Genomic DNA, 25696 nt, shown 5'->3' with positions numbered 1-25696 from the left:
GTTTGGCAGCTTTGAGAGGGCTGGAATATGGTTCTGTCTCTCTCCGTCAATGCCAGAAATACTGCTAAGTAAAACTCCTTTTAAAAATTTATGGAAAGAAACACTTGATGTTTACTCTGGCACCAAGCAAAACAGTTTCTATGGATTATTTCATGTAATCCTCATATTGCTAAGGAAGGTTTTTTGTTTGTTTGTTTTGTTTTGTTTTTTTGAGATATGATTTCGCTCTGTCTCCTAGGCTGAAGTGCAGTGGTGTAATCACAGCTCACTGCAGCCTTGACCTCCTGGGCTCAAGCAATCCTCCCACTCCAGACTCCCAAGTAGCTGTGTGACTGCAGGGGCACGCCACTCTGCCCAGCTCATCTTTTTTTTATTTTTGTGTAGAGATGAAGTCTCACTATGTTGTCCAGGCTGGTCTTGAACTCCTGAGTTCAAGTGATCCTCCTGCCTATGCCTCCCAAAGGTTGCAGGTGTGAGCCACGGTGCTGGCCAGGAAGGTACTATTATGCCCATTTTAAAGATGAGGAAATGGGGCTGGGCATGGTGTCTCACGCCTGTAATCCCAGCACTTAGGGAGACCAAAGAGGGTGGACCATGAGCTCAGGAGTTTGAGACCAGCCTGGCAAACATGGTGAAACCCCATCTCTACTAAAAATACAAAAATTAACCGGGCATGGTGGCAGGCGCCTGTAATCCCAGCTTCTCAGGAGGCTGAGGCAGGAGAATCGCTTGATCCTGGGAGGCAGAGGCTGCAGTGAGCCAAGATCGTGCCACTGCACTCCAGCCTGAGCAACAGAGCAAGACTCCATTTTTTGGGGGAAAAAAAGAAATGGAAGCCTGCAGAGTCTCGGCAGCATGTCTGAGGTCAGGCAGCCTTATGTGGAGAGGAAGAGGAAACTGGATCAGAACCTCACGTTTGCCGACAAACTTGTCTCCTCCAAGGGGTGGACCCATTCAGGGAAGAAAAGATAAGGCTTGTCTGAGACCGGCCAGAAAGGAGGGAGTGTCTAAAATGCTTCACTTCAGCTTCTCGGGGAAGGTGCTTATGATGGGGCATCGGGGAGCCCCTCCATGTTGGGGTTCCCCATCTACACTCTTCCTGACTGCAGTGGACAATTGTGTTATTTGCCCCTAGAGTAGTGGTTCTTAACTGGGGGTGATTTTTGCTCCCCCAGGGGACATCTGACCACATCTGGAGATTTGCGGTTGTCATAACTGGGCAGAGCTACTGGCATCTAGGGGGCAGAGGCCAGAAACACTGCCAATCATCCCCCAACACAGAGGACGGCCCCCATGACAAGGAATCATCCAGCACAAATATGGGCAGTGCTGAGGCTGAGAACCCCCTGTGTAGAAAACAGGGACCATGCAATGGACTGTCGGAAAGGCTCTCGTCCGATTCTCTTCAGAAGTATACAATTCCCATTTTGTAGGGGAGGAAACTGAGGCTCAGAGAGGCTGGGAGTTACTTTAGAGCTCTTACTTACAAAACCAAGATTCTGTGCTGTGTTGTTTTCTCCTGTCCCTGTGGACTTGGGAAATGACTCAACCACAGAGGGAAGTTGAGGGGATATAGTCAGGTGAAGAGAGGAGTAAACTGAGTCAGGGAATCTGGATCTGGCCCTGGCTCTTCATACATTCACAGTGTGACCTTGGTAAGTCACTGCCCCTCTCTGGTCTTGTTTCCAAAGGAAGGGCCGACAAGCTAACTTCAAGTTCTCCCCAGTACTGACTGGCAGGACACGGCGCCCGAGCTGCAGAGATGGTGCCTGTGCCTGGGGGCTGGAAAGACAGGGACGGGCGATCCAGGTCCTGATGAGTAAGGGGGAATCTAGGGTCTTCTCAGACACCTACATCCACCTCTACACAAAGGATAACTCCAGGGCCATGAGGATGGAGCCCCTACCCTTGGGAAATAAGGAGAGAGGTTCTCCTTGAGCAGAAAGAATCCAACTCCCTGGGGCCACCCACTCCAGGAACTCCAGAGACCAGCCTTCAAGTGTGAGGCTCTGTTCCAGAGTGTAGAGCCAGGTTTTCCTCCAATTCAGACCAGCTCAGCCCTTCCCTAGAACATCCCAACTGGGCTGGGACATTCCTCCTTGGCATGACACAGCCTCCTTTTAAGCTCTGGACCCATCTCCTTCTGGAAATAAGAGGTACTGTTTACCTGTGAGGGAGCAGCTTTGGGTGGGACCACAGACTTGTCAGGGCAAAATTCACCTTAAATGCCCAGATGCCAGAAGGGAGACTCCCAGGATTACAGGGTGAGGAACAGCTTGCTAGGGGCTAGCCCAGTCACAGGAGTGGAGAGCACCAAGGCCCCAGCACCTCTTGGAAGGCAGAGACAGGATCCCCAAGACTCAGGCTCCCCAGTGACATTTGCTGGACATGATGGAACCCCTGACTCCTTAGGGAAACTGAGGCAGCCCCAGAGCTATAAGGATTTAGCACTTGGTTGTTTATTTCCTCAAAAATAAAACAGAAAAGAGGTTGGGCCCCAGCTCAGCAGCACGTGGGCAGCTCGGAGTTGCGGCCTCTCTCTTCCAGTGCTTGCCCCCGCCTTTCCTCCAGCCCCCACTGGCAGCCAACAAGTCAATGGAATTTCTGGCCTCTGGGATGTCACCCCAAAAGCCACTTGAGTTGAATGAAGAAAGACTTTCTCGGTTAAAGCAGAGCCAGAGCTACCAGGCCGGGTATTGCTGGAGGCTGGCATCACCCGAGCTTGCCTGTGTCCTGCCCAGCCTCAGTGGGTCTTCCCCCGGCCCTCTGAGATGACATCCTCAGGCGGGGCACGCATGTACCATTCTACCCAGGAGCCATCGTAGATGGGCACGTCAGGCTTACCGCAGAGGTAGGCCCCTAGTGCCGCGTGGCAGGCTGTGACGCCAGAGCCACATGTGGCCACTAGTGGCTTGGCCAGGTCCACGTTCTTCTCCTGGAACAGATGGCGGATGTCCTCAGGGCTCTTCTCCAGCCCCTCCTGGGTCAGGAAGTCTGTAAAGGGGATGTTCACGGTCCCCGGGATGTGGCCAGGTTCAATGCCTGCAGCAGGGGAGCAGGGAGAAAGGGACACCATGAATGGTACTTCGTATTTCTGGTGCCGAGGTAGTGACAGCATCACATCCAAGCATGGTGCTAAATCCTTTATATCCCCCATCTCATTTAATTCTCACAACCAGCTGGGCGCCATGGCTCACGCCTGTAATCCCAGCACTTTGGGAGGCCAAAGCGGGTGGATCACCTGAGGTCGGGAGTTCGAGATCAGCCTGACCCCGTCTCTACTAAAAATACAAAAATTAGCCGGGCATGGTGGTGCATGCCTGTAATCCCAGCTACTTGGGAGGCTGAGGCAGGGGAATGGCTTGAACCCAGGAGACGGAGGTTGCAATGAGCTGAGATCACGACACTGCACTCCAGCCTGGGCAACAAGAGCGAAACTCTGTCTCAAAAACAAAACAAAATAAAAATTCTCATAACCATGAAAGTTGAGCACTGTTTAGAGGAGTCCGTCCCCATTTTATACATGGTGATGCTGAGGTTAAGTACCACCTAAGGCCAACGCATCTAGCAAATTACGGAACTTTGAACCTAAGAATTGGCCCCTAAGGTTTCCTATGTACCTTAGGAGAAGCAAAGCAATAAACAAGACCCCTGCCTAGCGAGAACGTGCAGCACTTGTAGGCAAGGAGTTTTAGCCTGGCAGGGCAGACAGGCAACTGAATAATTACAAGTATGATAGGTGTTCCAAAAATGCCCTACTGGGTGGCCTGGGACATGTCATAAAAAATAATGCCAGCAATAGCAGTAGTTGGCATTCTTATTACTGAGATGGGGTCTCACTCTGTTGCCCAGGCTGAAGTGCAGTGGCATGATCATGGCTCACTGTAGCCTCAGCTTCCTGGGCTCGAGCAGTCCTCCTGCCTCAGCTTCCCCCTAAGGGGCTGGAACTACAGGCACATGCCACTATGCTCAGCTATTTTTTTTTTTTTGAGATGGAGTTTTGTTCTTGTTGCCCAGGCTGGAGTGCAATGGTACAATCTTGGCTCACTGCAACCTCCGCCTCCTGGGTTCAAGTGATTTTCCTGTGTCAGCTTCCCGAGTAGCTTGGATTACCGGCACATACCACCACACCCAGCTAATTTTTATATTTTTAGTAGAGATGGAATTTCACCATGTTGGCCAGGCTGGTCTCGAACTCCTGACCTCACGTGATCCACCCGTCTCAGCCTCCCAAAGTGGGGGATTACAGGCATGAGCACCGCACCTGGCTTAATTTGTTTTTTTTGTAGACATGGGGTCTCACTATGTTGCTCAGGATGGTCTTGAATTCCTGGCCTCAAGCAATCCTTCTGCCTTGGCCTCCCAAAGTGCTGAGATGATAAGAGTAAGCCACCTTGCCTGGCCAATAGCTGACGTTATTGAATGCTTATTTTGTGCGGGGCACCATGTGGAGCCCATCTGCTATAGTTTCTCCTTTAATCCACCCCAAAATTCTATGGGAAAGAAATGATTATCCTCTCTTTTGTACAAATGAGGAGAATGAAGCACAAAGACTAGTTTGTGCAACCAGGTGAGGTGGCTCACGCCTGTAATCCCAGCACTTTGGGAGGACAAAGCAGGCGGATCACGAGGTCAGGAGATCTAGACCATCCTGGCCAACATGGTGAAACACCGTCTCTACTAAAAATACAAAAATTAGCTGGGCATGGTGGTGGGCACCTGTAGTCCCAGCTGCTCAGGAGGCTGAGGAAGGAGAACTGCTTGAACCTGGGAGGTGGAGGTTGCAGTGAGCTGAGATCGCACCACTGTACTTCAGCCTGGCAAGAAAGCAAGACTCCATCTCAAAAAAAAAAAAGACTAGCTTGAGCAAGCTAGCGAGGGCAGGGAGGAGTTAAACCCAGGGAAGCCCATGCTGCCCACCATCTTGTCACACTGGCTGGGGGCTCAGCGGGTAGAGGAAGTTTCTCTGAGAATGCCCTGAAGGGTGAGTAGGATTCAGTTACATAAAGGGGTTTGGGTGGATGGGGCCTAGAGTATCCCAGGCAGAGGGAATCTGAGAGGTAAGGGAACCACCCACTGCTTGGAGGGGTTAAAGGTCCTTGTAGAGAAAGCCCAGACAGTGGGGAGGCGGAGGCCCTGAGGGGAAGCTGAAGGGGATGGGAACACCTTAGCAGGCCTGGAGTAAGACTTGAGGGCTTTCGCCTGACTGCAAGGGGAAATCAGGCTTCCATTTTTACTTTTTTACTGTCACTTATTTTTTTATTGAGATGGGGTCTGGGCATCATGCCCAGGTTGGTCTTGAACTCCTAAGCTCAAGGGATCCTCCCACCTCAGCCTCCCAAAGTGTGAGGATTATAGTTATAAGCTACCTTGTGCAACCTAGACTTCCTTTTTTTTTTTTTTTTTTTTGAGACAGAGTCTTGATCTGTCACCCAGGCTAGAGTGCAGTGACGTGATCTCAGCTCACTGCAACCTCTGCCTCCTGGGTTCAAGCGATTCTCCTGCCTCAGCTCCCAAGTAGGTGAGACTACAGGCACCTGTCACCACACCTGGGTAATTTGTGTATTTTTAGTAGAGATGGGGGTTTCACCATTGTGGCCAGGCTGGTCTCGAACTCCTGACCTTGTGATCCACCCACATTGGCCTCCCAAAGGGCTGAGATTACAGGCATGAGCCACTGCACCCTGCTGATTTCCATTTTCAAAAGATCATTTCGATAGTAGCAGAAAGAGTGGGATGGGAAAAGGCCCAGGCCTCTGCAGACTCCTGGGTGTTGTTTCCACCACCCCACCTTGAAGCAGGGGTTACTAATATTCCCATTTTCATGCAGGACTGGGATTTGCAACAAACGAACTTTTTTTTTTTTAAAGACGGAGTTTCACTATGCTGGTCAGGCTGGTCTTAAACTCCCGACCTCAGGTGATCCGCCTGCCTTGTCCTCCAAAGTATTTGGCTTACAGGCGTGAGCCACCATGCCCAGCCAGCAAAATAAACTTTCATAACTAATGATTCCAATCGGAGCCATCCAGACTCTCGGCCGGCTTTTGCCTTGGGTTCCCTCCACAGTGAAGTGCTACCCTATGGGCAGCTGCTGACCCATGTATGGGTATCTATTCTCAGTCCACATAGACAGCACTCCCGAGTCTGTGAAGAAGCTGAAATGGATCATGCATCCCACTTAACAGATGCAGAAACTGGGCTTGGTCAGATATCACACAGAGTCCAGCCGAGGGCAAGGAAGAAGAACCAACTCTCAACCCAGGGTGGTGACTTAAAGGGAGGGCTGTCCCCACACCTTGAAAAGCATGTGTCCACCAAGCAAAGCATGTGTCCCCTGCCTGCTGGGCTTGTGTGGCACATCACAGGTGCACTTGGCCAGGCCTCAGGCTGTGGAGTGGCAATGGTAATGACAGTGATACTCATCACTGATCCAGCAGCACTGAGCTTACTTTGTTTTGACACAAGCCTGCTAGGCGTGTATCACCTGCCATTCTACAGATGAGTGAGTGTGACAGAGATAAGCGTTGGGGACATTCTGGTGTGCAGCACACCTGTGTGCAAACCTGGAGCTGAGTGCTTTACACGCTTGCTTTATGCTCCGTGTAACTGCTCCCGTTTTACAGGCAGAAGCTTTGGTTTAGAGAGATTAGATGACCCATCATGTAGGCTATGGTGGCCCATGCCTGTAATTCCAGCACTTTGGGAGGCCAAGGCGGGTGGATCACCTGAAGTCAGGAGTTCAAGACCAGCCTGACCAACATGGAAAAACCCTGTCTCTGCTAATAATACAAAATTAGCCAGGTGTGGTGGCCCATGCCTGTATTCCCAGCTACTTGGGAGGCTGAGGCAGAAGAATTGCTTGAACCCAGGAGGCGGAGGTTGCGATGAGCTGAGATTGTGCCACTGCACTCCAGCCTGGGTGACAGAGCAAATTCTGTCTCAAAAACCAAACGACAACAAAAAAACAGAACACACACACACACACACACACACACACACACACACACACACACAGTGACCCATCATGTGTCACAAAGCCCACATAAATGTGGTAGGCGTCTGAACCCGGGTCTGGCACCGCCAGCTAGCTGCCCTTCGTGGCTCAACCCCTGGGGCTGAGATTGAGGGCCCAACAGGATCAAGGTAGTGCTCTCATTAGGCAGAACCACATGAAACTGACACCTGTGTAGGTTCAAACATGGTTGCATGTCAGCTGTTTTCTACCGTTCCAGTAACATCAACATTGCTTTGCAGGATTCCACGTGACAGGGGCCTTCTGAATTCACCAAGCCTCTCTGGCACATGGACTCTGTGCCAGGTACTGAGCTAGTCTTCAGGATGCTTGAACAGCAGGGACAGTCCTTGTCCTGGGGCCACCCAGAACAATGCTGGACCATGGTGAGCCCAAACAGCTCCAAACCCAATCTGTAGGCAAGGGAGTGCTATTCAGAGAGCTCCCTAGAGACAGTGGCTAGTTTCTTGCACCCTTGAACGCACAAAAGAAAGGGCTGGGGCGTTCCTGGCTGCTCACAGCTGTTAAATCCCGGCTGGGCTGTTTCTTGAGACCTTGGGCAAGGCTCCATTCCCTCCTCTGTGTGATTGACAGTATCTACTTACACGGGATGTTTGAAAGACTCACAGCAGTGTCACCACTGACCAGCCTGCTTTGTGGGGACCCCTCCTCACATTATACAGAGCTTTCCCATGGCCTTGCTTGAGGAAATCCAGGCCACAGGCAGAAGGCTCTGCCGTGCTGGGGTCAGTATCCCCTTCCACCCTCTGCTCCCCAGGTCTTGGCCCCTGGGAGAGCCTTTCGTTTTATGCAGCCCTGACTTCGCCCTCACTCCCCCATCCTCAGGGGCATGGGTAGCCCTGATCAGGACCAACCCTCTGGGTTTTTCTCTCACACTGGGGCCTGCCCCCGCACATTCCACAGTGACCCCCCACATCCCTAGTGTTCAAGTGAGAGCTGCTTGGGCAAGCTCTTGGGCGAGTACTTTGGAGGCCAAGGCGGGCGGATCACCTGAAGTTGGGAGTTCTCAACGAGCTAGAGAGAGCCACTGCTCAAAGCACAGGAGGGGATGGGGCTGGTATGCTTGCTCTGCTTAACAAATACAGCCAGTGAGGCAAGTGGAAGTCAAATCTCCTTTCCCACCTCCCGCAGCGGCCTTTAAAGGCAAGGTCAGGCTGAGCCGGGAGGGTCTCCGGAGCCCGGTTGAGGTTGCAATGAGGCGCGATTGTGCCACTTCACTCCAGCCTGGGAGGTAGAGCAGACCCCGAGGAAAGAAGGGAAGGGAAGGGAAAAGGGGGAAAGGAGGGAAGGGAAGGGAAGGGAAAAGGGGGAAAGGAGGGAAGGGAAGGGAAGGACAGAAAAAAGGAAAGGAAATGAAAACAAGATATATTTAAATAATAAAGGAAGATTCAAGACCAGGCACTGCCCTAGGCGCAGGCCGCGCCACATCCCGCCCGGTTCCCCCGCGTTACCGTCTCGGGGCTCCGGCTCAGTGCCGCGGAACCTGCCGGCGGCTCGGCAGTCCACCACCTGGAAGCGCCGGGATTCCAGGTTCTCCTTGATGTCCTCATAGGTCTTGATGAAGGCGGGGTCCAGCTGAGCGGTGAACGCGGCGGGCACAGGGTGGCTCTTGCCGGAGCTGATTGGGAGGTCCTGGCGCAGCCAGTGGCGGAGGCCGCCGTCCAGCAGTGACACGGCGCGGTGGCCGAAGGCGCGGAACATCCACCAGACGCGCGGGGCGGAGTAGAGGCCCTGGTCGCTGGCGTCGTAGATCACGACGTGGGTGGCCGCACCCACGCCCAGGCGGCCCGCGTACTCCGCGAAGTTCTCGGCGCGGGGCAGCATGTGGTCGTAGGGCGAGGTGCGGTCGCTGCACTGGTCGATGTCGAAGAAGGCGGCGCCTGGGATGTGGCGCTCCTCGAACTCGCGTCGCGCGTCGCGCCCCAGTTTCGGCAGGTACCAGGAGGCATCCAGCAGCTGCACGGGCTGCCCAGCGCGAGGGGCCCGCAGCGCCTCGGCCACCCACTGCGCCGAAACCAGCGCCCGGAAGAGCTGCGGCGAGGCCATGGCGGCGAGACGCGGGCTGCGGGCCTGGGCAACAGGGAGGATGTCAGGAGGGAAGCAGGGAGAGGCCGCCCCTGGGGCTGGGGCTGGGGCAAGGGCGAGGGCCGGCGGGGGAGGTGGGGCCCGTGCAGGGCAGAGCCCAGGGAACACCCGCAGAAACCAGCCGTGGCGAACCTGGGCACAGAGGTGGGTAGCCAGGGGCCTCCCTCTGCCAGGCCTCGGATGAACACAAGCACACAAACTCCAAGTGACCTAATGCCCATGACCTCCCGGAGAGCCCCAGGCCTCGCCCCTTGCCTCCAATTGCTGGGCGGAGGTATCCTAGGGGCAAGGCCCAGCTGGCTTCAAGGCAAGCAGGGGCAAAGTCTCCACCCCTCCCTAGGACGCAGCTCAGCTTTATTTGCTACCAAGTCCCAGATGGAAGTCATTCACTCATCAAACATTTATATTGGCCGCCTAATAGGAACAGGAGCTGGAATTGACTGAGTTCTGCTGGGGACCACTAAATCCTAACAATGCCCTAGAACAATGCCTGACACAGTAGACTCTCCAGTATGTGTGGAAAGAGTGACCTTAAGAGGCTTGGTAATAATGTCCCCGTTTCAAGGAGGGCACTCAGGCTCACGGAAGTGCACTAACCTGGCCTCCTGTGGTGGCTCATGCCTGTAATCCCAGCACTTTGGGAGACTGAGGCAGGCAGATCACCTGAGGTCAGAAGTTTGAGACCAGCTTGGCCAACATGGTAAAACCCTGTCTCTGCTAAAAATACACAAATTAGCCAGGCTTAGTGTCCCACATCTGTAATCCCAGCTACTCCAGCAGCTGAGGCAGGAGAATTGCTTGAACCCAGGAGGCAGAAGTTGCAGTGAGCCGAGATTGCACCATTGCAATCTAGCCTGGATGACAAGAGCAAAACTCCATCTCAAAAAAAAAAAAAGGAAAAAGTGCACTAACCCAACCCAGTGGTGCCAGGCTTCTCACTAGGCAATCTGGCACCAGAATCTGGGTTTCTCAGCCACACACCCTGTTCAGGCTCTGGGAGTCTGGTGAGGCCACGTTTTGCCCATCCAGCCTGGGTTCTCTCTTTCATCGGTCTCTGTCTAGCAGTAGCGACAGTGATTTTGCACCTCCCTCCCTCCCCTCTCTATCTTTCCTGTATGCCAGCAGCTGACAGTGTACCAGCTCACCAGCCCACTATGCCAGGCCGACCCACAGCCTTCCTGGGTGTTAACTTCCCAAATGCTTTAAACCCTCTATGCTGGGAAGCCACTAGTCCACAGGTGCCATTGTGCAGGTGACAGGAAAGGGCCCCTTCTGCCAGGCGGAGGCTGAGTCCCCACCAGGGCACACAGCTGGGTGTGTGGAATTCAGGCTGCAGGTCAGCCCTCACCTATCCTTCACACCCACTGCAGGCAGTCCTGCCAGCCAAATGAAGGGAGCAGGTAGAGAACATGTGTGGACTGAGTGTCTCTGTGAGCCAGGTCACGTGTTAGGCCCCACAGCCTTGGGCGGGTATTAGGATGCCTGCTTTATGAAAGAGGCAACTGGCAGAAGAATAAGTCCCTTGCCCTTGGTCACAGAAAGCAGCCTCAGGATTTGCAGCCAGAATTTGACTCCTCAGGCTAGACTCCCCCAGCCCCAGGTCCCGTGATGACCAGGGCCTAATGAGTTCATAGGGTGCCACTCTGTGCCCACCTCCACAGTCTCACCACAGCTGACTTTTAGGAACGAATCCCACCCACGTGGTCAGGCCCTGTGCCAGACACTGAGGCACTCTGGCCTTTGCCAAGCCCTGGGGGGAAAAAGACAGGATGCAGGCGAGACAGTGAAATTGAGGACAGTTTAGAGTTCAGCACTGAGCATAGAGGGGTCCCTATGTCAGTCTAGGGTGGCAGCAGAAGAGGCGGGAAGGCTTCCTGGATGAAGAGGAAGTCCAGACTAGTCTGACTTTTCCAGGCGTCCCGGAAGCCTCAGCTTGATCTTCAGGGTAAGGAGGCCACCAAGGGGCCTTTGGTTAAGGAGGGATCCCCGTTTCTGTATTACACCACGGCTAGGGGGCGCTGTGCTGGCAGATGCTGCAGGTTCCTTCCTAAGGAACCCAACTGTGGGAACCACAGCAGCCCCTGGGTCCCCCGCAACACTGTCTCCCATTCTTAAGGATCCTTGTCTTTCCCACCCAATCATCCACTTAGAAAGAGCCCTGGTTTGGGAATCAGAGAGCCCCCAAAGTCAATGTAAACCCACTCCACTGCTTAACTGTTTGTGTGACGATGGGCATGTAGGGCCTCTGGGTGGTGTCTGTTCCTTATAATGGAGCTTCCAACCTTCACCTCTTAGAGCTAAGATTAAACAATGAATGTAGAGGGGCCACCATCATGCATTACATCTGGCTGCTTTTTATAATTGTTAAAAACGGTTTAATAAAACTGCATTATTGCTTCTATTGTTACTCTCATTGGTGGCCCTGGAACTGACAGCAGTAAATCTAAAATCCGAGAATGTCAGGGCTTGGTGGGACTTCAGAGGCCTGAGGTCACCCCGCCCCACTGTCCCTGCTTGATTGGCAGTTCTCACAAAGGACTGTGGGCCATAGAGGAGGGTGTGAGAGGGCAGGCTGTGGGTGTCAGGGAGGGGTGCCTGTGTGATTCCAGAGCTGGGATCACTGTAAGGTGGGGTGCCCTAGGAGTGGAGAACCCAGGGCATAATTGCCCCAGGCTCCTGTCAGGAGGGTACACAGCTGCACCGAGGCAAGCATGAGCCCCAGGCGGGGTCTAGGTTACCTGGGGAGGAGCAGAGCTTGGGCACTCCTCTAGGACCTCCCTAGCCTGGTCCCTCCTGCCCACTCCCTCCCACAACCGCCAGACACTAGGCTTTGAGGATTGCTGTGAGCATTTTAGAACAAAACCTTTTTTTTTTTTAAAGGGGGATGAGGCCAGGGATGGTGGCTCATGCCTATAATAGCAGCACTTTGGGAGCCGAGACCAGAAGATTGCTTGAGCCCAAGCGTTCAAGTCCAGCCTGGACAACATGGCAAAACCTCATCTCTACCAAAAATTTAAAAATTAGCCAGGCATAGTGGCACATGCCTGTGGTCCCACCTACTTGGGAGGCTGAGGTAGGAGGACTGCTTGAGCCTGGGAGGAGGACGTTGAAGTGAGCTGAGTTGGACCACTGCACTCCAGTCTAGGCCACAGAACCAGACTCTGTCAAAAAAACGGCCGGGCGTTGTGGCTCACGCCTGTAATCCCAGCACTTTGGGAGGCCGAGGCGGGTGGATCACAAGGTCAAGAGATGGAGACCATCTGGCCAACATGGTGAAACCCCGTCTCTACTAAAAATACAAAAAATTAGCTGGGCATGGTGGCGCGTGCCTGTAATCCCAGCTACTCAGGAGGCTGAGGCAGGAGAATTGCCTGAACCCAGGAGGCGGAGGTTGCGGTGAGCCGAGATGGCGCCATTGCACTCCAGCCTGGGTAACAAGAGTGAAACTCCGACTCAAAAAAAGAAAAAAAAAAAAGTCGGGGTTGGGGAACAAGGAATGCACCCCACCCCGGCTAGCAAAACCTGAGGAGGAGCAATGGCGTCCCGCAGCTTGCAAGAGCCAATGGTGAGCTTTTCCGAAATTTCGCCACTGGTTGTTAAACATAGCTATTATTAAACATTGAATTACATCAACTTACGATTAAACTGGCTAAGTTAAAAACAGGCAATTTTTTAAAAAGCACGAGGCTTCAGGGAAGAGCCGGGTAAACAAAGGCAGCTGGTACCACGTGGCCTTTAGACCTGGGGGCCGGCGGGGCCTCAACTCTGGGTGTGTCCTCCAGCAACTCGCTCTGCCGCTCCCTCCTGTCTCAGTAAGTTTCTGGCCTACTCCTCAGGGTTACTGTGGGAACTAAGTGACACCACGGGAGTACCCAGCAAAGTGCCACACCAAGCAGGCCGTGACAATGTTAGTTCCTTTCACTCACTAGCAAGTTCTTGGCTAGCGTCTCCTCCTGGGGCCTCTGAATCAGCGGGGTCTCATCTCTCTGTCCTGCCTCCCTCCCACGCTCTCTGGTGGCTCCAGGTCACCCCACCTCTACCAAAGGCTCCCCACCCGCCGCTCGCCACGACCCTCCAACCCAGCAGGCCGCCCCAAGCGGACAGTCATCCTTAGTGCCAACGTAGCGGCGCGCCTTCCCTCCTAGCCCGCGTCCTTTCCTCCGCTCAGGTCCCGTGCGGAGCCCCGCGCCGCGCACCCCAAAGAGCCACTCCCTACCCCCTCCAGAAAGACAAGCGCCACGCCGCGGCAGTTACCCGACTCTCGGGCTCCCGGCTTCCGGGCTCTGCCATGGCCCACGCGGCTCGGCGCCCCCTCCCCGCTCCCGCAGCTGTCCCCTCCTCCCGCCACCAACCTGCAGCCTGGCCAAAGGGAGGAGACTCCGGCACAGCCCACCGCGGCGGCCACTCGGAGCCGCGGCTACCCGAGCCTTCCACCGGCTGGGCAGTGGAGGGGACGCCCGCTCCGCCCAGCCCCGGCCCGCGCCGTCCCCGCGCCACCCCGCGTCCCCCGCAGATCCCCGAGGGTCCCGGAGGCTCTGCGCGAGGGGGGCGGCGGGTGCCGGGCGCGGAGCGAGGGCCCGGGGGAGAGGCGGGGGGCACGGGGTGGCGGCGGGCGGCGCAGGTTCCCCCCTCTGGTGGCGGCGCGGTGGTGCGCGCCACCCAGGGAGCTGCGGCCCGGGGTTTGAACCGGCCAACTTCTCCAGCGGGCAGGGGCGAGGGCCAGCGCGGCTGCCTGGGAGAGTGAGTGCGGGCCGGGGGCGGCTGCCGGGCGCTAGGGCCACTGGGGATTGGGCCGCCGGCCGGATCACCTGCTGCCCGGGGAAGGATCGCGTTGCGAGCGTGGGACGGGGTGCCCCGGGAACTCCTGACTCACCTCGGGCAGAGGGCAGCGAGCCTCGGGCCGGACTTGGGCATTCTGGAGGCGGGCGAGCTCGGGCTGCCTGGGGAGGCCGCAGGCGATGGCGTGTGCGCGGCCCGCGGAGCTTCCTCGCCGTGCGCCCACCCCTCTGCTTTCAAAGGAAAGAGGATTCTAAGCCCAGGATGCCATCGTCCCCCTATCCCGGGCATGTTTTCACTGCTCTTTCCTGTACTGTTCTAGTACTGTAGCTCCTAGGAGCCAGACCCCCGCCACAGGAAGCGCCCCTATCTGGAGTCCTTGGAAACTCTTGCCCCACCAGCTTCTGCTCTGGGCCCCAGGTCCCGCTGGGAGGGGCGGGGCCGGCTTTCCGGAGGAAATCTGCAAACTTATCACGCTGCGCCCCCAGCCCCGCTGGCTTGCCGCCGTAAAAAAGGAACCCGGGGGAGTGCGGAGGGAGAAAGAGCTTCTCCCAGGCCTCACCCTACTGCCCACACCAACCTCCTCACGCCTGTCTCTCTTTCCTGGTTCCCACCCGCGCCAGGTGACACGCTGAGCTGAAGCCATGGTTCATCAGGTGCTCTACCGGGCGTTGGTCTCCACCAAGTGGCTGGCAGAGTCCATCAGGACTGGCAAACTGGGGCCCGACCTGCGGGTGCTGGACGCGTCCTGGTACTCACCGGGCACCCGAGAGGCCCGCAAAGAGTACCTGGAGCGCCACGTGCCCGGCGCCTCTTTCTTTGACATAGAGGAGTGCCGGGACACGGCGTCGCCCTACGAGATGATGCTACCCAGCGAGGCTGGCTTCGCCGACTATGTGGGCCGCCTGGGCATCAGCAACCACACGCACGTGGTGGTGTATGATGGTGACCACCTGGGCAGCTTCTACGCTCCCCGGGTCTGGTGGATGTTCCGTGTGTTCGGCCACCGCACCGTGTCAGTACTCAATGGTGGCTTCCGGAACTGGCAGAAGGAGGGCCACCCCGTGACATCCGAGCCCTCACGCCCCGAACCTGCCATCTTCAAAGCCACACTGGACCGCTCCCTGCTCAAGACCTATGAGCAGGTGCTGGAGAACCTTGAATCTAAGAGGTTCCAGCTGGTGGATTCACGGTCCCAAGGGCGGTTCCTGGGTACTGAGCCAGAGCCGGATGCATTCGGTAGGTGACCCAGTGCTGGGTGGTCCCTGGGGAGTATTGCCCCGTAGAAGGATAGGGAATAAGCACTGGGACCATCTCCAGGGTCCTAGACCTTCAATCCTGTCATGTAGACCTCAGTCTTTCCATTGATAAAACTAGAGGATGGAGACAAACCTAAAGGCTTTTTCAGCTTGGCTCCACAAGAACCCAAGAATGTGTCCTCATAGCTACATGCTAGCATCCATGTGGAGTGACATCAGCAGAAGTCACTGGTGACATGACCACCACCTCCACTCCCAGGCCCCAGCTGCCCCACATGGACTAGGATATACCTGAGGGTATCATGCCCCTAGCCAGCCTTTGCATTGCTGTTCAGAAACCTCCCAAGGTCACATCCAGCTTCTCCAGGCCTCTCTCTCCCACAGAAACCCTTATAGACATCAACAGTGTCCCTCCCCCAGGTTCCTCCTCTCCCCATATCTAGCTTTCCCAGGGTGCCTGACTGGTGTTTGCAAAGGCGGTCTGCTCCATAACCTTTCCAGGCAGCTGCAGCCTGTTTGCAGAGCTGTAACAACAGCTGCCATTTCATGCCAGACTTGGCACTGCATTATCTCAGCCAACAAAGCTGAATGCCCCTGTTTTAGCAGCAGGGGGCTGAGGGGATGGGATGCCAGGGTGTTAAGTTACTTGCTAAGTGGTGGAAGCCAGGATTAGAACCCAGTGCTGCCTTGTTTTAAACCATGGCTATAAACCAGGACATGTCCTGTGCTGCCCTACCCCTATTTTCCCAGGGCTGGGAGGGAATGCCCTCTGCTGGTTGCCCCAGGAAGGTGGCTTGGAAGTTCCCCTTCTGTTGAAGGGAAGGCAGGAGGATTGGATATGGCTTGAGGGGGCGGGGGGAGCCTCGGGAGAGGAGATGCTGAGATCTAGAACCTCCTAACCAGAGAGAACCTTGGAGATCTTGCCTTTCCTAGATGCAGGGCTGGAGTCTTGCTGCCATCACTCCTGTTGGGTGCCCTCCAGCCCCTGCCTGGCCATGTCCAGGAGCAGGGCCCTCACTTGCTGGGTGCCTGCTGGGTGTCTGTTTCCTCTATCAGAGCTCCTCCTCTACAGAATCTAAATCATGTGCAACATTTTGTCCAACTTGTTAAAAAACATCTCTTCCTGTCTGTACCTCCCACAGAGAGAATGCTGGGAAAACTTTTGCACACTCTTAGAGCTGGAGGGCCTGAAAGGTGACCTCATCAGACAGAGGGGAGATCGAGGTGCACAGAGGCAGGGGTCAAGGCTGCATAGCTAGTTAGTGGCAGAGCCAGGACCGCACGGGGCTCTGGCCTTTCCAGCACGGCTTTTTCCAAACCTCAGATTCTTCTTGCCCAGCTTGCTCTCTGAAGGTCTGGAGTTGAAGATTCAAGTTCATTTGGCACCTCCCAGAGAATCCCAGCTGGGAACGCCTGCAGCCCTCTCTTGGCCTTGGTTCAAGATGCCTCCTTTCCTTGAGATTTAAGCTGTCACTGGGGGAGGATCAGTGGTGTTGGTTCTCTTGCTGCTTCCCAGCCTGCCCTGAAGCAACCTGAGAAATAAGTGGAAGGGACAGCTTGGCGGTGCCAGGCCTAATGTCCTCACTCATTTTACAGATGAGGAAACCGAGGCCCAGAGGGTGGACATGGCCTGCAGCGGGTAATGGCTCCTGAAGGCCCGGGATGCTGAAGTTCCTCCTCTGTGGCCCTGTCCCCACCTCCTCCAGCCTCCCTCAGAAGCACCACGGAACATGGCTTCTCATTTCAGTTCAGCCACTCCTCCTTGGGGTGCCCTCAGTCCAGTCGCTTGGCCTCTCTGGGTTTCCTAATCATCAAATGAGAAGAGTCACAGCAGCCCTACCCACATGAGTGTGCATTTGTTTAAATGTAGCAGTGGCTGGAAAGGGATTTCGAGAAGGGTAAGGAACGATACAAAGGCCAGGGCCATCTAGAAAGACCTGGAGGGTGTGGCATGTTGCCCCCGCCCCCCTGCCCCCCTGCCCCCGCAACCCTTCCTCCGAGAGGCTTTGCTGGCCTCCATACAAGATATTTTGGGGTCACAAAGGCACATGAGCATCTGCCAAGTTGCTGGTTCCCAGCTTGGGGTGGGATCAGGGAGGCACCCTGTGGGTTCAGAGGTCCCAATGTCATAACACAGGTGAAGTACTGGATGCGAGATTGAAATAATCAACTAAGACAAAAGTATGCCAAATTGCAGGGTCTTTATTGCCGGTGACCATGGAGGACTCACGTCTCTCCAACCCGTGGCCCCGAACTCAGGGGGAGCAGGGTATTTAAGCTGAAAAACCACATAGTGGATGCAGGGCAAGCAACTTTACAGACACTTATTTTGGTAACTACTGGTAAGCAAAGGCCAGACAGTTCATTCTTTAGAGCAAGCTAGCAGTTTTGTTTACAGAAGCCAAGGTGAGCAGTTATTGCAAGGAGAATGGGGCAGATTTTTGGAAAAACAGCTTTGTCTTATAAAATGGCATTGCTCTGGTTCTAACTCTAGGCCCGCTATAGCACACAGGGGCATGGGGTGGCAGGCCTGGGGCTCAAGCCTTGATCCGGATCATCTCTGGAAGGAATGACCCCAAAGGGAGCAAGAAGCAGAGCTTAGACACCTGGCAGCCACTTCCTGGCCACCTTAGGAAAGCAACTTCCTCTTTGGCTGCAGTTTTGTGCCTCCAGAAGCCCTTAGTCCTGGAGTCAGACAGACCTGAGGTTACATCCGGATGTGATACTGATAGGTGGCCTCAGGCAAGTCTCTTCATTGCTCACCTGTTCTTCATGAAAGGAGCGTGGCTCACCTTAGAGGGGGGCTGGAAGAAGTGGGAGGCAGAGGGAGGAGCTTGTCCAGCCCAGTTTCTTTATCCACTTCATTTAATTTGCCTTCCTTCTTGGAGGGAGTGAGGGTGAAGAGAGGAGGGTATCGACCCCCTCGTGAGTACTTTATTTGCCGATTTTGAGATGGAGTCTGGCTCTCTCACCCAGACTGGAGTGCAGTGGTGCGGCTGACTGCAACCTCCGCTTCCCAGGTTCAATCAATTCTTCTGCCTCAGCTTCCCGAGTAGCTGGGATTATAGGCACCTGTCACCATGCCCAGCTAATTTTTGTGTTTTTAGTAGAGACGGGGTTTCACCATTTTAGCTAGGATGGTCTCGAACTCCTCACCTCATGATCCACCTGCCTGGGCCTCCCAAAGGGCTGGGATTACGGACATGAGCCACCGTGCCAGCCACAGAGCCCTTTTATATATTTTCTTCTGGGCACCTGCAAGGGAGGCAGGCAGGGGTAGGTAGGCTTGATCCCACTTTGCAGGTGGGGACAGGGAAAGGACTTCTCTATTAAGGCAAAGTGGCTGAGACTTGACCAGGGGTTGGCAGGATTCAAGGTGGGGCTGTTTCCCAAGGCCACTGCTGTGAGTGGAGTGAGCAATAAGCAAACCCAGGGACTGAGGGAAAGGTCACAGATCCATGGGGTGGCTTCCCTGCTGCTGTATGGGTCCGAGAATCATCCCCTTTGCCTATCTCTCCCTCCCAGGGCTGGGAGCTGGGCTGAGGCGTTGGGGGAGGGTGCAGGGTTGCCTCCTGGCCAGGGTTAAGGGGTGGTTGCCATCTGGGGCTGCCTGCTCTCGATTCCTTAGTGAAAGCGGAAAGGGCCAGACAGCTTTTCCTGGCCATGAAAATCCACACCTAGGGCTGGGCTCGGTGGTTCACGCCTATAATCTCAGCACTTTGGGAGGCCAAGGTGGGTGGATCAGGAGGTCAGGAGATCGAGACCATCCTGGCTAACATGGTGAAACCCCATCTCTACCAAAAATACAAAAAAAAATAAAAATAAAAATTAGCCAGGTGTGGTGGCACGCGGCTGTAGTCCCAGCTACTTGGGAGGCTGAGGAAAGAGGATTGCTTGAACCTGGGAGGCAGAGGTTATAGTGAGCAGAGGTTGTGCCATTGCATTCCAGCCTGGACAACAGAGCCAGACTCCATCTCAAAAAAAAAAAAAAAAATCTACACCTACCAGTGGCCTGAGGGAAGTTAACTCGAGCACAGGAGGTCATCTCATCTATTCCCCGGCCTCAGTCTCTTTTTTCCAGGGAGGCTCAAGGTGGTCAAAAGAACACAGGCGTTGAGGATAGACCAACCAGACTTCACTTACCTTTGCTGTGTGTCCTGGGGCAAGTGGCCTCACCTCTCTGAGCCTGGGCTCTCCAGCCGTGCTGAGAGAGTAATCTTCCCTGCTCTGTGAGGGCAGAGGAGGATAAAGTTCTGGAGAGCACCTCTTGTTGAGTGCCTGGTGCCACAGGTTATGGGAATGGGGGCACTGGAAGTCTGCAGCTAGACTTGGGAGGAGAACCATGGGAGCCTCGGCTTTCCGGCCCCACGTGCCTTTCCACCAACTGGCTGTGCTTCAACGTTCCCTGGCCCAGGTTCATCTCAGCCCTTCTCACAGCTCATTTAGATGCCCCAGACAGGCCGTGAGCCCCCCCCCCCGCCCCCCTCCCATTCGCCCCATCCAGGCTGGCCCAGTGTGGGAGGCTGGCTCCACAGAAACTCCCTGACTTCATCTTTACTCAGAAGAGGTGCCCTTTATGTAATCAGAAGAACACAATGGGGCTGTGTCATCAGAGACGGGGCAACAAAACAAAACAGCCTGCAACCCTGTGTGCTTTCCAGTGCACTTAAACCCAGCCCATGGCCTGGAGGTGGACACATTTTAAAGCTGGTTTCTTAGGAAAGAATGCCCTTGATGCCAGCTGATCAATTGTTTCTCGTTGGTAGGGTGGGCGCACATCTTATCTCAGATTCAAGTTTCCAGGCAAAACAGATGAAACGCAGCAGGAAGAAACTGCTTTAATTTTATACGTTGCATTCAATCAAACTTCCTTATTTATTTATTTATTTATTTTAGACGGAGTCTCACTCTGTCACCAGGCTGGGGTGCAGTGGTGTGATCTCAGCTCACTGCAACCTTCTGGAATCAAGCGATTCCCCTGGCTCAGCCTCCAGAGTAGCTGTGATTACAGGCACACAACACCACGCCTGGCTAATTTTTTTGTATTTTAGTAGAGATGGGGTTTCACCATGTTGGCCAGGATGGTCTCTGTCTCCTGACCTCATGATCTGCCCCCCTCGGCCTCCAAAAGTGCTGGGATTACAGGTGTGAGCCACCGCGCCCACCCTTATTATTTTATTTTGAGACAGAGTCTTCCTTTATCACCCAGCCTGCAGAGGCGTGATCACAGGTCACTGTAGCCTCCTGGGCTCAAATGATCCTTCTACCTCAGCCTCCCAAGTAGCTGGGACTACAGGTGCATGCCACCAAGCCTGGCTCATTTTTTTTTTTTTTTTAATAGCGCTGGGGTCTTGCTATACTACCCAGGTTGGTCTCAAACTTGGGCTCAAGCAATTCTTCCACTTGGGCCTCCCAAAGTCCTGGGATTACAGGGGTGAGTCACCATGCCTGGCCTTTCTTATTCTTTATTTTCAGGCTATTCAAGTGAGGCAGTGGGAGTGGAGAAGGGATGAGGAAATCTGTACCTGGTGATAAGTTGTTGGCAAACACCACTCTCAATCCAACTCGACTCGTGCAAATAGATTTTGGAATCCTCTTTGGCCCTGGGGTGAAAGGACCAGGACACCGCTGGCATAATCATGCACTGAGTCATGTGCCTGCCGGAGTCCCTGGGTGCTTTTAGCTGCAGTAGCTAGACTTCCCCACACACCTGGGAGGTAGGTGGGGTTTTCTCCTCATTCTGCAGGAGGGAGACTGAGGCTTGGAGGTTCAGGGTCTGCTTGTCTGCACATACCCACACTATGTGTTCTGGGACCACACCACTCAGATCCTTCACCTTCTACTCCTGCCACCCTGCTCCAGTCCTGTCCCATAGTCCAGGTTGAATAGGGTGGTGAGGATTGGGGAGCAAGGGGAGCTCAAAGAGATGGAGGTAGACCTGTGTCAGGCCAAATAGCAGGTTGGGCACTGGGAGTGGGGCCAGCCACAGAGCCCCCACCTCTGCCAGGGTGTGGGTGGCTTGACGAAGAGAGGAGTGGCCTGGGCATGTGTGGGATTGGCCCGTGGTCTCACCCTGTGGGTGGCACCAGCTCTGGCCATGGCCCAGTCCCCTTTGTGCTACTTTCCCGCTCTTCTGAAGCCAAATTTGGCCGAGGGCCCTCACTGGCTACTGAGACAGTTCCAGAAAGGACCCCAGAGCCAATCTAGTCCCCCCACACTGCTTCCTTCCAAGTTCTTGGAGGGGACCAGAAAGCCCCACACTGCCCTATTCTCCCCCTACACCCTCCATCGGTGGTGAAGTGGCTGGGGGCGCAGCATCGCAGCGTCGCAGCGTGGGTGGGCCAGCCTCCAAAGCCAATGCTTTCCTTGGGCCATTCCCTCCGTACAGCAGCCAGTACCCAGCGGGTACTCTCAGTTCCCTTTTTCCTATGGAGAAACCGAGGCTTAGAGAGCTGATATCACTTGCTCAAGGTGGAATTCGACCTTACATCTCACACCAAGTCACAGGCTCTTTCTGCAACTCTGCTTCACAGAAAACCAGGGGCCTTGATATAATCCCGACTCTGATTTCATCTTTCCGTGTGACCTTAGATGTGCCATTTTGTTTTGCCAAGCCTCAGTGGATTCATCTGTAAACTAGGGTGACATATCTGATTAGTTACGTGGTTATCTGTTTAGCGTCTGTCTTCCTTGTTAGACCGGAATCTCCCTGAGGGCCTGGCTCCCTTTCACTGCTGTGTTCTCAGCACATGGTATCAGCATTCATTTGTCCCATTTGCTCTTCTCAACAATGCTGTGAGATAGGTAGGTACCACTGAGCCCATTTTACAGATGAGAAAACCGAGGTTCAGAGAAACGAAGTGATTTGCCCAAGGTAAAGATTAGTGGAGCTGAGACTCATGCTGCCATCCTCTCAAGCAGGTGTGATTCTGGGCATCCCCACTTCAAGACAGGTGTTAGAGGAGGGAGCGCAGGTGTCTTAAGTAACGAGAATTGATAGTAGGTAGGGCTAGGAATAAATGGAGCTCCAAGCAGAGCAAATATGCTATTTTTATTTGCAAAGCTATCTATCCTTCCAGCTATAGCCGACTGAATCCCCCAGGCCCCATTAGTCCCCACCCCTCACACCTCCCCTAACCTGTGTCCTCTGCCCTGCCCAGGACTGGACTCGGGCCACATTCACGGCTCAGTCAACATGCCTTTCGTGGACTTCCTGACTGAGGATGGCTTTGAGAAGAGCCCCGAAGAGCTCCGTGCTCTGTTCCAGACCAAGAAGGTGGATCTCTCGCAGCCTCTCATTGCCACGTGCCGCAAGGGGGTCACCGCCTGCCATGTGGCTCTGGCTGCTTACCTCTGCGGCAAGCCTGATGTGGCCGTGTATGATGGTTCCTGGTCCGAGTGGTTTCGCCGGGCCCCCCTAGAGACCCGTGTGTCCCGGGGGAAGTCTGGGAAGGCCTGAGCCATGACCTCTCCTGCTTACTGTAACGGCGGCTGCTTTAGTGACCCTGTGACTTGCAGCCGGTTCACACCTCTTAAGCAAAAGAGATTGACATGATTTAGAATTGCTATGCAAGGCTCACCCTCTCCCTGTCAACACTGGAATAAACTTTGCCCTTCTGAGTGGTGTGCTTGTCTACCTCTCCCTGGGTTCCATCCTTGCCCCCAAACTTCCAACTCTTTCAAACTCTGGAGACTCCACGAAGGACAGAGACCACCTTAGTCCCCTCTGGCTGGGGAAGCCACACTGAGGGTAACACTTTGACTCAGTTTTGGCAGAAGCAGCCTCCTGCTGTCCCATGTCAGGCAGACTCTGTCCCAGAGCACGCTGGGTCCTACCTGGAAGACAAGTGAGAAGGGGATCAGGAAGCCAGATTGCTGAAACCCAGACTGCTACAGGCTCAGCCTCCTGGGTAGGGGCGGAGGACAGCTGGCCTTCCCAATATGTCCAGAGAGGTGTCACACGGCTTCAGGGCCTCGCAGAAAAGGCCATGCTTAGGAGCAGGTGAAAGGAAGGTGGTCTGTGCCTGGGGCACCCTTCCTGGCTCAGAGTAAGATTCCCCTGGGAGCAGTGGAGGGAGGAGCTGGAGAAATAGATTCAGCCCTGGGAGAAGGTCCAGACTCTGGCAGGTGAATCAGGAAGCCACAGTAGAAGAAACAACCACGTAGATGGGCCCTATGCGGCTGGATTTCAAGTTTCCCAGAAAAAGGCTCTCTTAGCCCTTCTTTGGGGTTGTAGGAGGCTCCTGGCTTCCTACTATCCAGCCTTCCCAGTGACAGGATCCTGGAGGGCTGGAGACCAAATCTTTCCTTGGTGTTGGAACAAATAGGTGCTCAGGAGACGCTGAGGAGGTCAGCTTTGGGGCTGGTAGGTTGGGTGGTGGGGATGAATGTGGAGGCTGGTGGCACCTATAGTGGAGGGACTGGGGTAGTCTGCGGGGCTGACCCCTCTCACTTCCACGCCACTAACAAAACGGTCCTCTTCCCATCTCACGTGTGGTTCACATCCTACCGTGGGAAGAGAAAGCAAGTACACACAGTACGTCAGATGGCAATGAGGTGCAGTGGCAGAAAAGGCTGGAAAAGAGAAGGGAGTGTGGGGTGGGCTGGGACACTTCTTACAAAAGCAGAAGGTGAACAGAGTCTTGAAGGACCAAGGGAGCACTTGGGAAAGTGGGAGGAACTGAGGTCAGAGAAGAATGGGGGACATGTTGGGTAGGGCCTCACAGATAAATAGGAGGATGTCTGCTTTGCTGTGGTTTTGATTAGAGGGATGACATATGATCTAACACAGGTTTTAAAAGGATTGCTGGGCTGTTGAGTGAGAAAAGACTGTCAGAGGATATCATGAACTCCAGGATGGTCCCCACAGTATCTGCCCCCTGTTTATCCTCTGTGTGGCCCTCCCTTTCATAGCAGATGAGACCTGTGACTTGCTTTTAACCAATAGCATAGGGCAAGGGTGATGGATACCACTTCTGCAATTATGGTACACCATACTGTAATGCCCCATCTTGTAAGGGGGCTCTCCCTTTGCTGGCTTTGGTGAAGTCAGGGTCACGTTGGGGACTCACAATAGCAAGGAACTGAGGATGGCGTGTGGCTGACAGCCAGTGAGAGCTGAGGCCCCCAGTCTAACAGATACAGCAAGGAGCTGTATCCTCCCACAGCCACATGAGCTTGGAAGCATATTCCTCCCCAGTGGAACCTCAGATGAGACTGCAGCCCTGGCCAATAACTCCGAAGCAGAGGACTCAGCTAAGCCATGAGTAGACCCCTGACTGAAAGAAACTGTGAGATAATATGTTAGGCTTCTAAATGTACGGCAACATTGTCATGTAGCAATAGATAATACCTAGGCAAATGATGGGGATGGCCTGGACCAGGGAGTTGGGGGAGTTGCGGAGGGGGACAAAGGCATCCAAGTCTAATGTACTTTGAAGGACTTGCTGACGGGCTGCTTGTGGAAGTAGCTTAGAGTTATTTGTGATCTCTCTCTCTGTGCGAGGCAATGTGCTACATTTTGCAAAAAAAAAAAGATTTCATGTGTTTGTCACCCTTATGCTTAGTGTTGGTTGTTACCTGCTTCACGTATATAGAGAATGAAATAGAAGGTCCTCTTCAGAGTTTCCATGTCTTCCAGATATTCACCCTGTCATGTCTGGACGAGCCTAAGTCGGCATTAGATGATAGTTTCCTTCTTTGCCCTTATGAAGAAGCACTTTTCCCTTTCTGTCTTCTTTGTTCTCTCTTGCCTTTACCTGTTTAGGAAAGTTTTAAGTTGCTAGCCAATCAGGTAAAGCTTAGAACGTGAGGTCCCGTTTTGGCCAATAGAAACTGGACACAGCAGTCGGGCGGCCACATCAGGTTATGAATGCTCCCGTTCCCTTTGTTCGGGTGTGCTCTCATGGCAGGATGGCTAGCGAGTGGCCTGCTTTCTGCAGAAAGTGAAACTGTCTTGCCGACGGATCCAGAGTTTTGGTGTCAATTCTTTGCGGCACCGAGAACCTGTTTCTAACAACATACGAGGAAAGTTCAGCTAAAGAACTTGGCCAAAGTCTCTTATCTAATAAGTGACAGGCCCAGATTCTGGGGACTCCAAGTTTAACCACGGTCCTCTCTGTTTCCTAGGGAAACACCGAAGGGCTGGGCTTGCAAGAGGACTTCCCTATACCCACTCTTTGTCCATGCTGAGCAGCAGCCAGACAGGAATGGGCCAGTGCCGGCCCCGACGGCTTCCGCCTCCTTCTTCCTGCAGAAAAGGAGTCACTTAACTTTGTTGATCTCCTTCTGTAGCCCTTTTGTTCAAGAAAAGGAGAGAGGACTCTCACTGTTCCGCTCTTGCTTTGAATTTACTCCCTGGTCCCTGATCCCTGGGCATCCAACCAGACAGCCCCAGATGCATGTTTCTCCTTCCCCATTGACCTTGTTCTCTTATACACATCCATACCTTTCATATTCTCACCCCTTCTAAACTGTTAAGCTTCAAGACACAATTCAAATGACCCTTTCATAAGTCCTTCCTCCTTTTCCCTACACAGAGCCA

The 25696-nt window shown here is 54.2% G+C and overlaps 2 protein-coding genes across 7 annotated transcripts; one reads left to right on the top strand and one right to left on the bottom strand.

Annotated features, from left to right (window-relative positions):
• Positions 1 to 2437: 2437 nt before the first annotated feature.
• On the bottom strand, positions 2438 to 14337 carry MPST (mercaptopyruvate sulfurtransferase). Of its 6 annotated transcripts, none has more exons than XM_035271797.3 (4): positions 13992 to 14337; positions 8485 to 9103; positions 8156 to 8257; positions 2438 to 3042 (listed from the first exon to the last, which is right to left on the bottom strand). In XM_035271797.3, exons 2-4 carry the CDS (start codon positions 9077 to 9079, stop codon positions 2744 to 2746), a joined length of 996 nt encoding a protein of 331 aa, XP_035127688.1. In that variant the 5' UTR covers positions 9080 to 9103; positions 13992 to 14337; the 3' UTR covers positions 2438 to 2743. The 6 variants fall into 6 exon arrangements, with proteins under 6 accessions (XP_035127688.1, XP_035127678.1, XP_035127685.1 ...); XM_035271787.3 differs by lacking the exon at positions 13992 to 14337 and adding an exon at positions 13373 to 13504; XM_035271794.3 differs by lacking the exon at positions 13992 to 14337 and adding an exon at positions 13471 to 13504.
• Positions 13811 to 22773, top strand: TST (thiosulfate sulfurtransferase). The gene is made up of 3 exons (XM_035271706.3): positions 13811 to 13858; positions 14518 to 15133; positions 22314 to 22773. Exons 2-3 carry the CDS (start codon positions 14539 to 14541, stop codon positions 22610 to 22612), a joined length of 894 nt encoding a protein of 297 aa, XP_035127597.2. The 5' UTR covers positions 13811 to 13858; positions 14518 to 14538; the 3' UTR covers positions 22613 to 22773.
• Positions 22774 to 25696: the final 2923 nt, after the last annotated feature.

This window comes from Callithrix jacchus, chromosome 1 (assembly GCF_049354715.1).
Source record: "Callithrix jacchus isolate 240 chromosome 1, calJac240_pri, whole genome shotgun sequence".
In the NCBI taxonomy this organism is placed as follows: domain Eukaryota; kingdom Metazoa; phylum Chordata; class Mammalia; order Primates; family Cebidae; genus Callithrix; species Callithrix jacchus.
The sequence above is the reverse complement of the archived record's forward strand: the minus strand, read 5'-3'. Positions and strand labels throughout refer to the sequence as shown.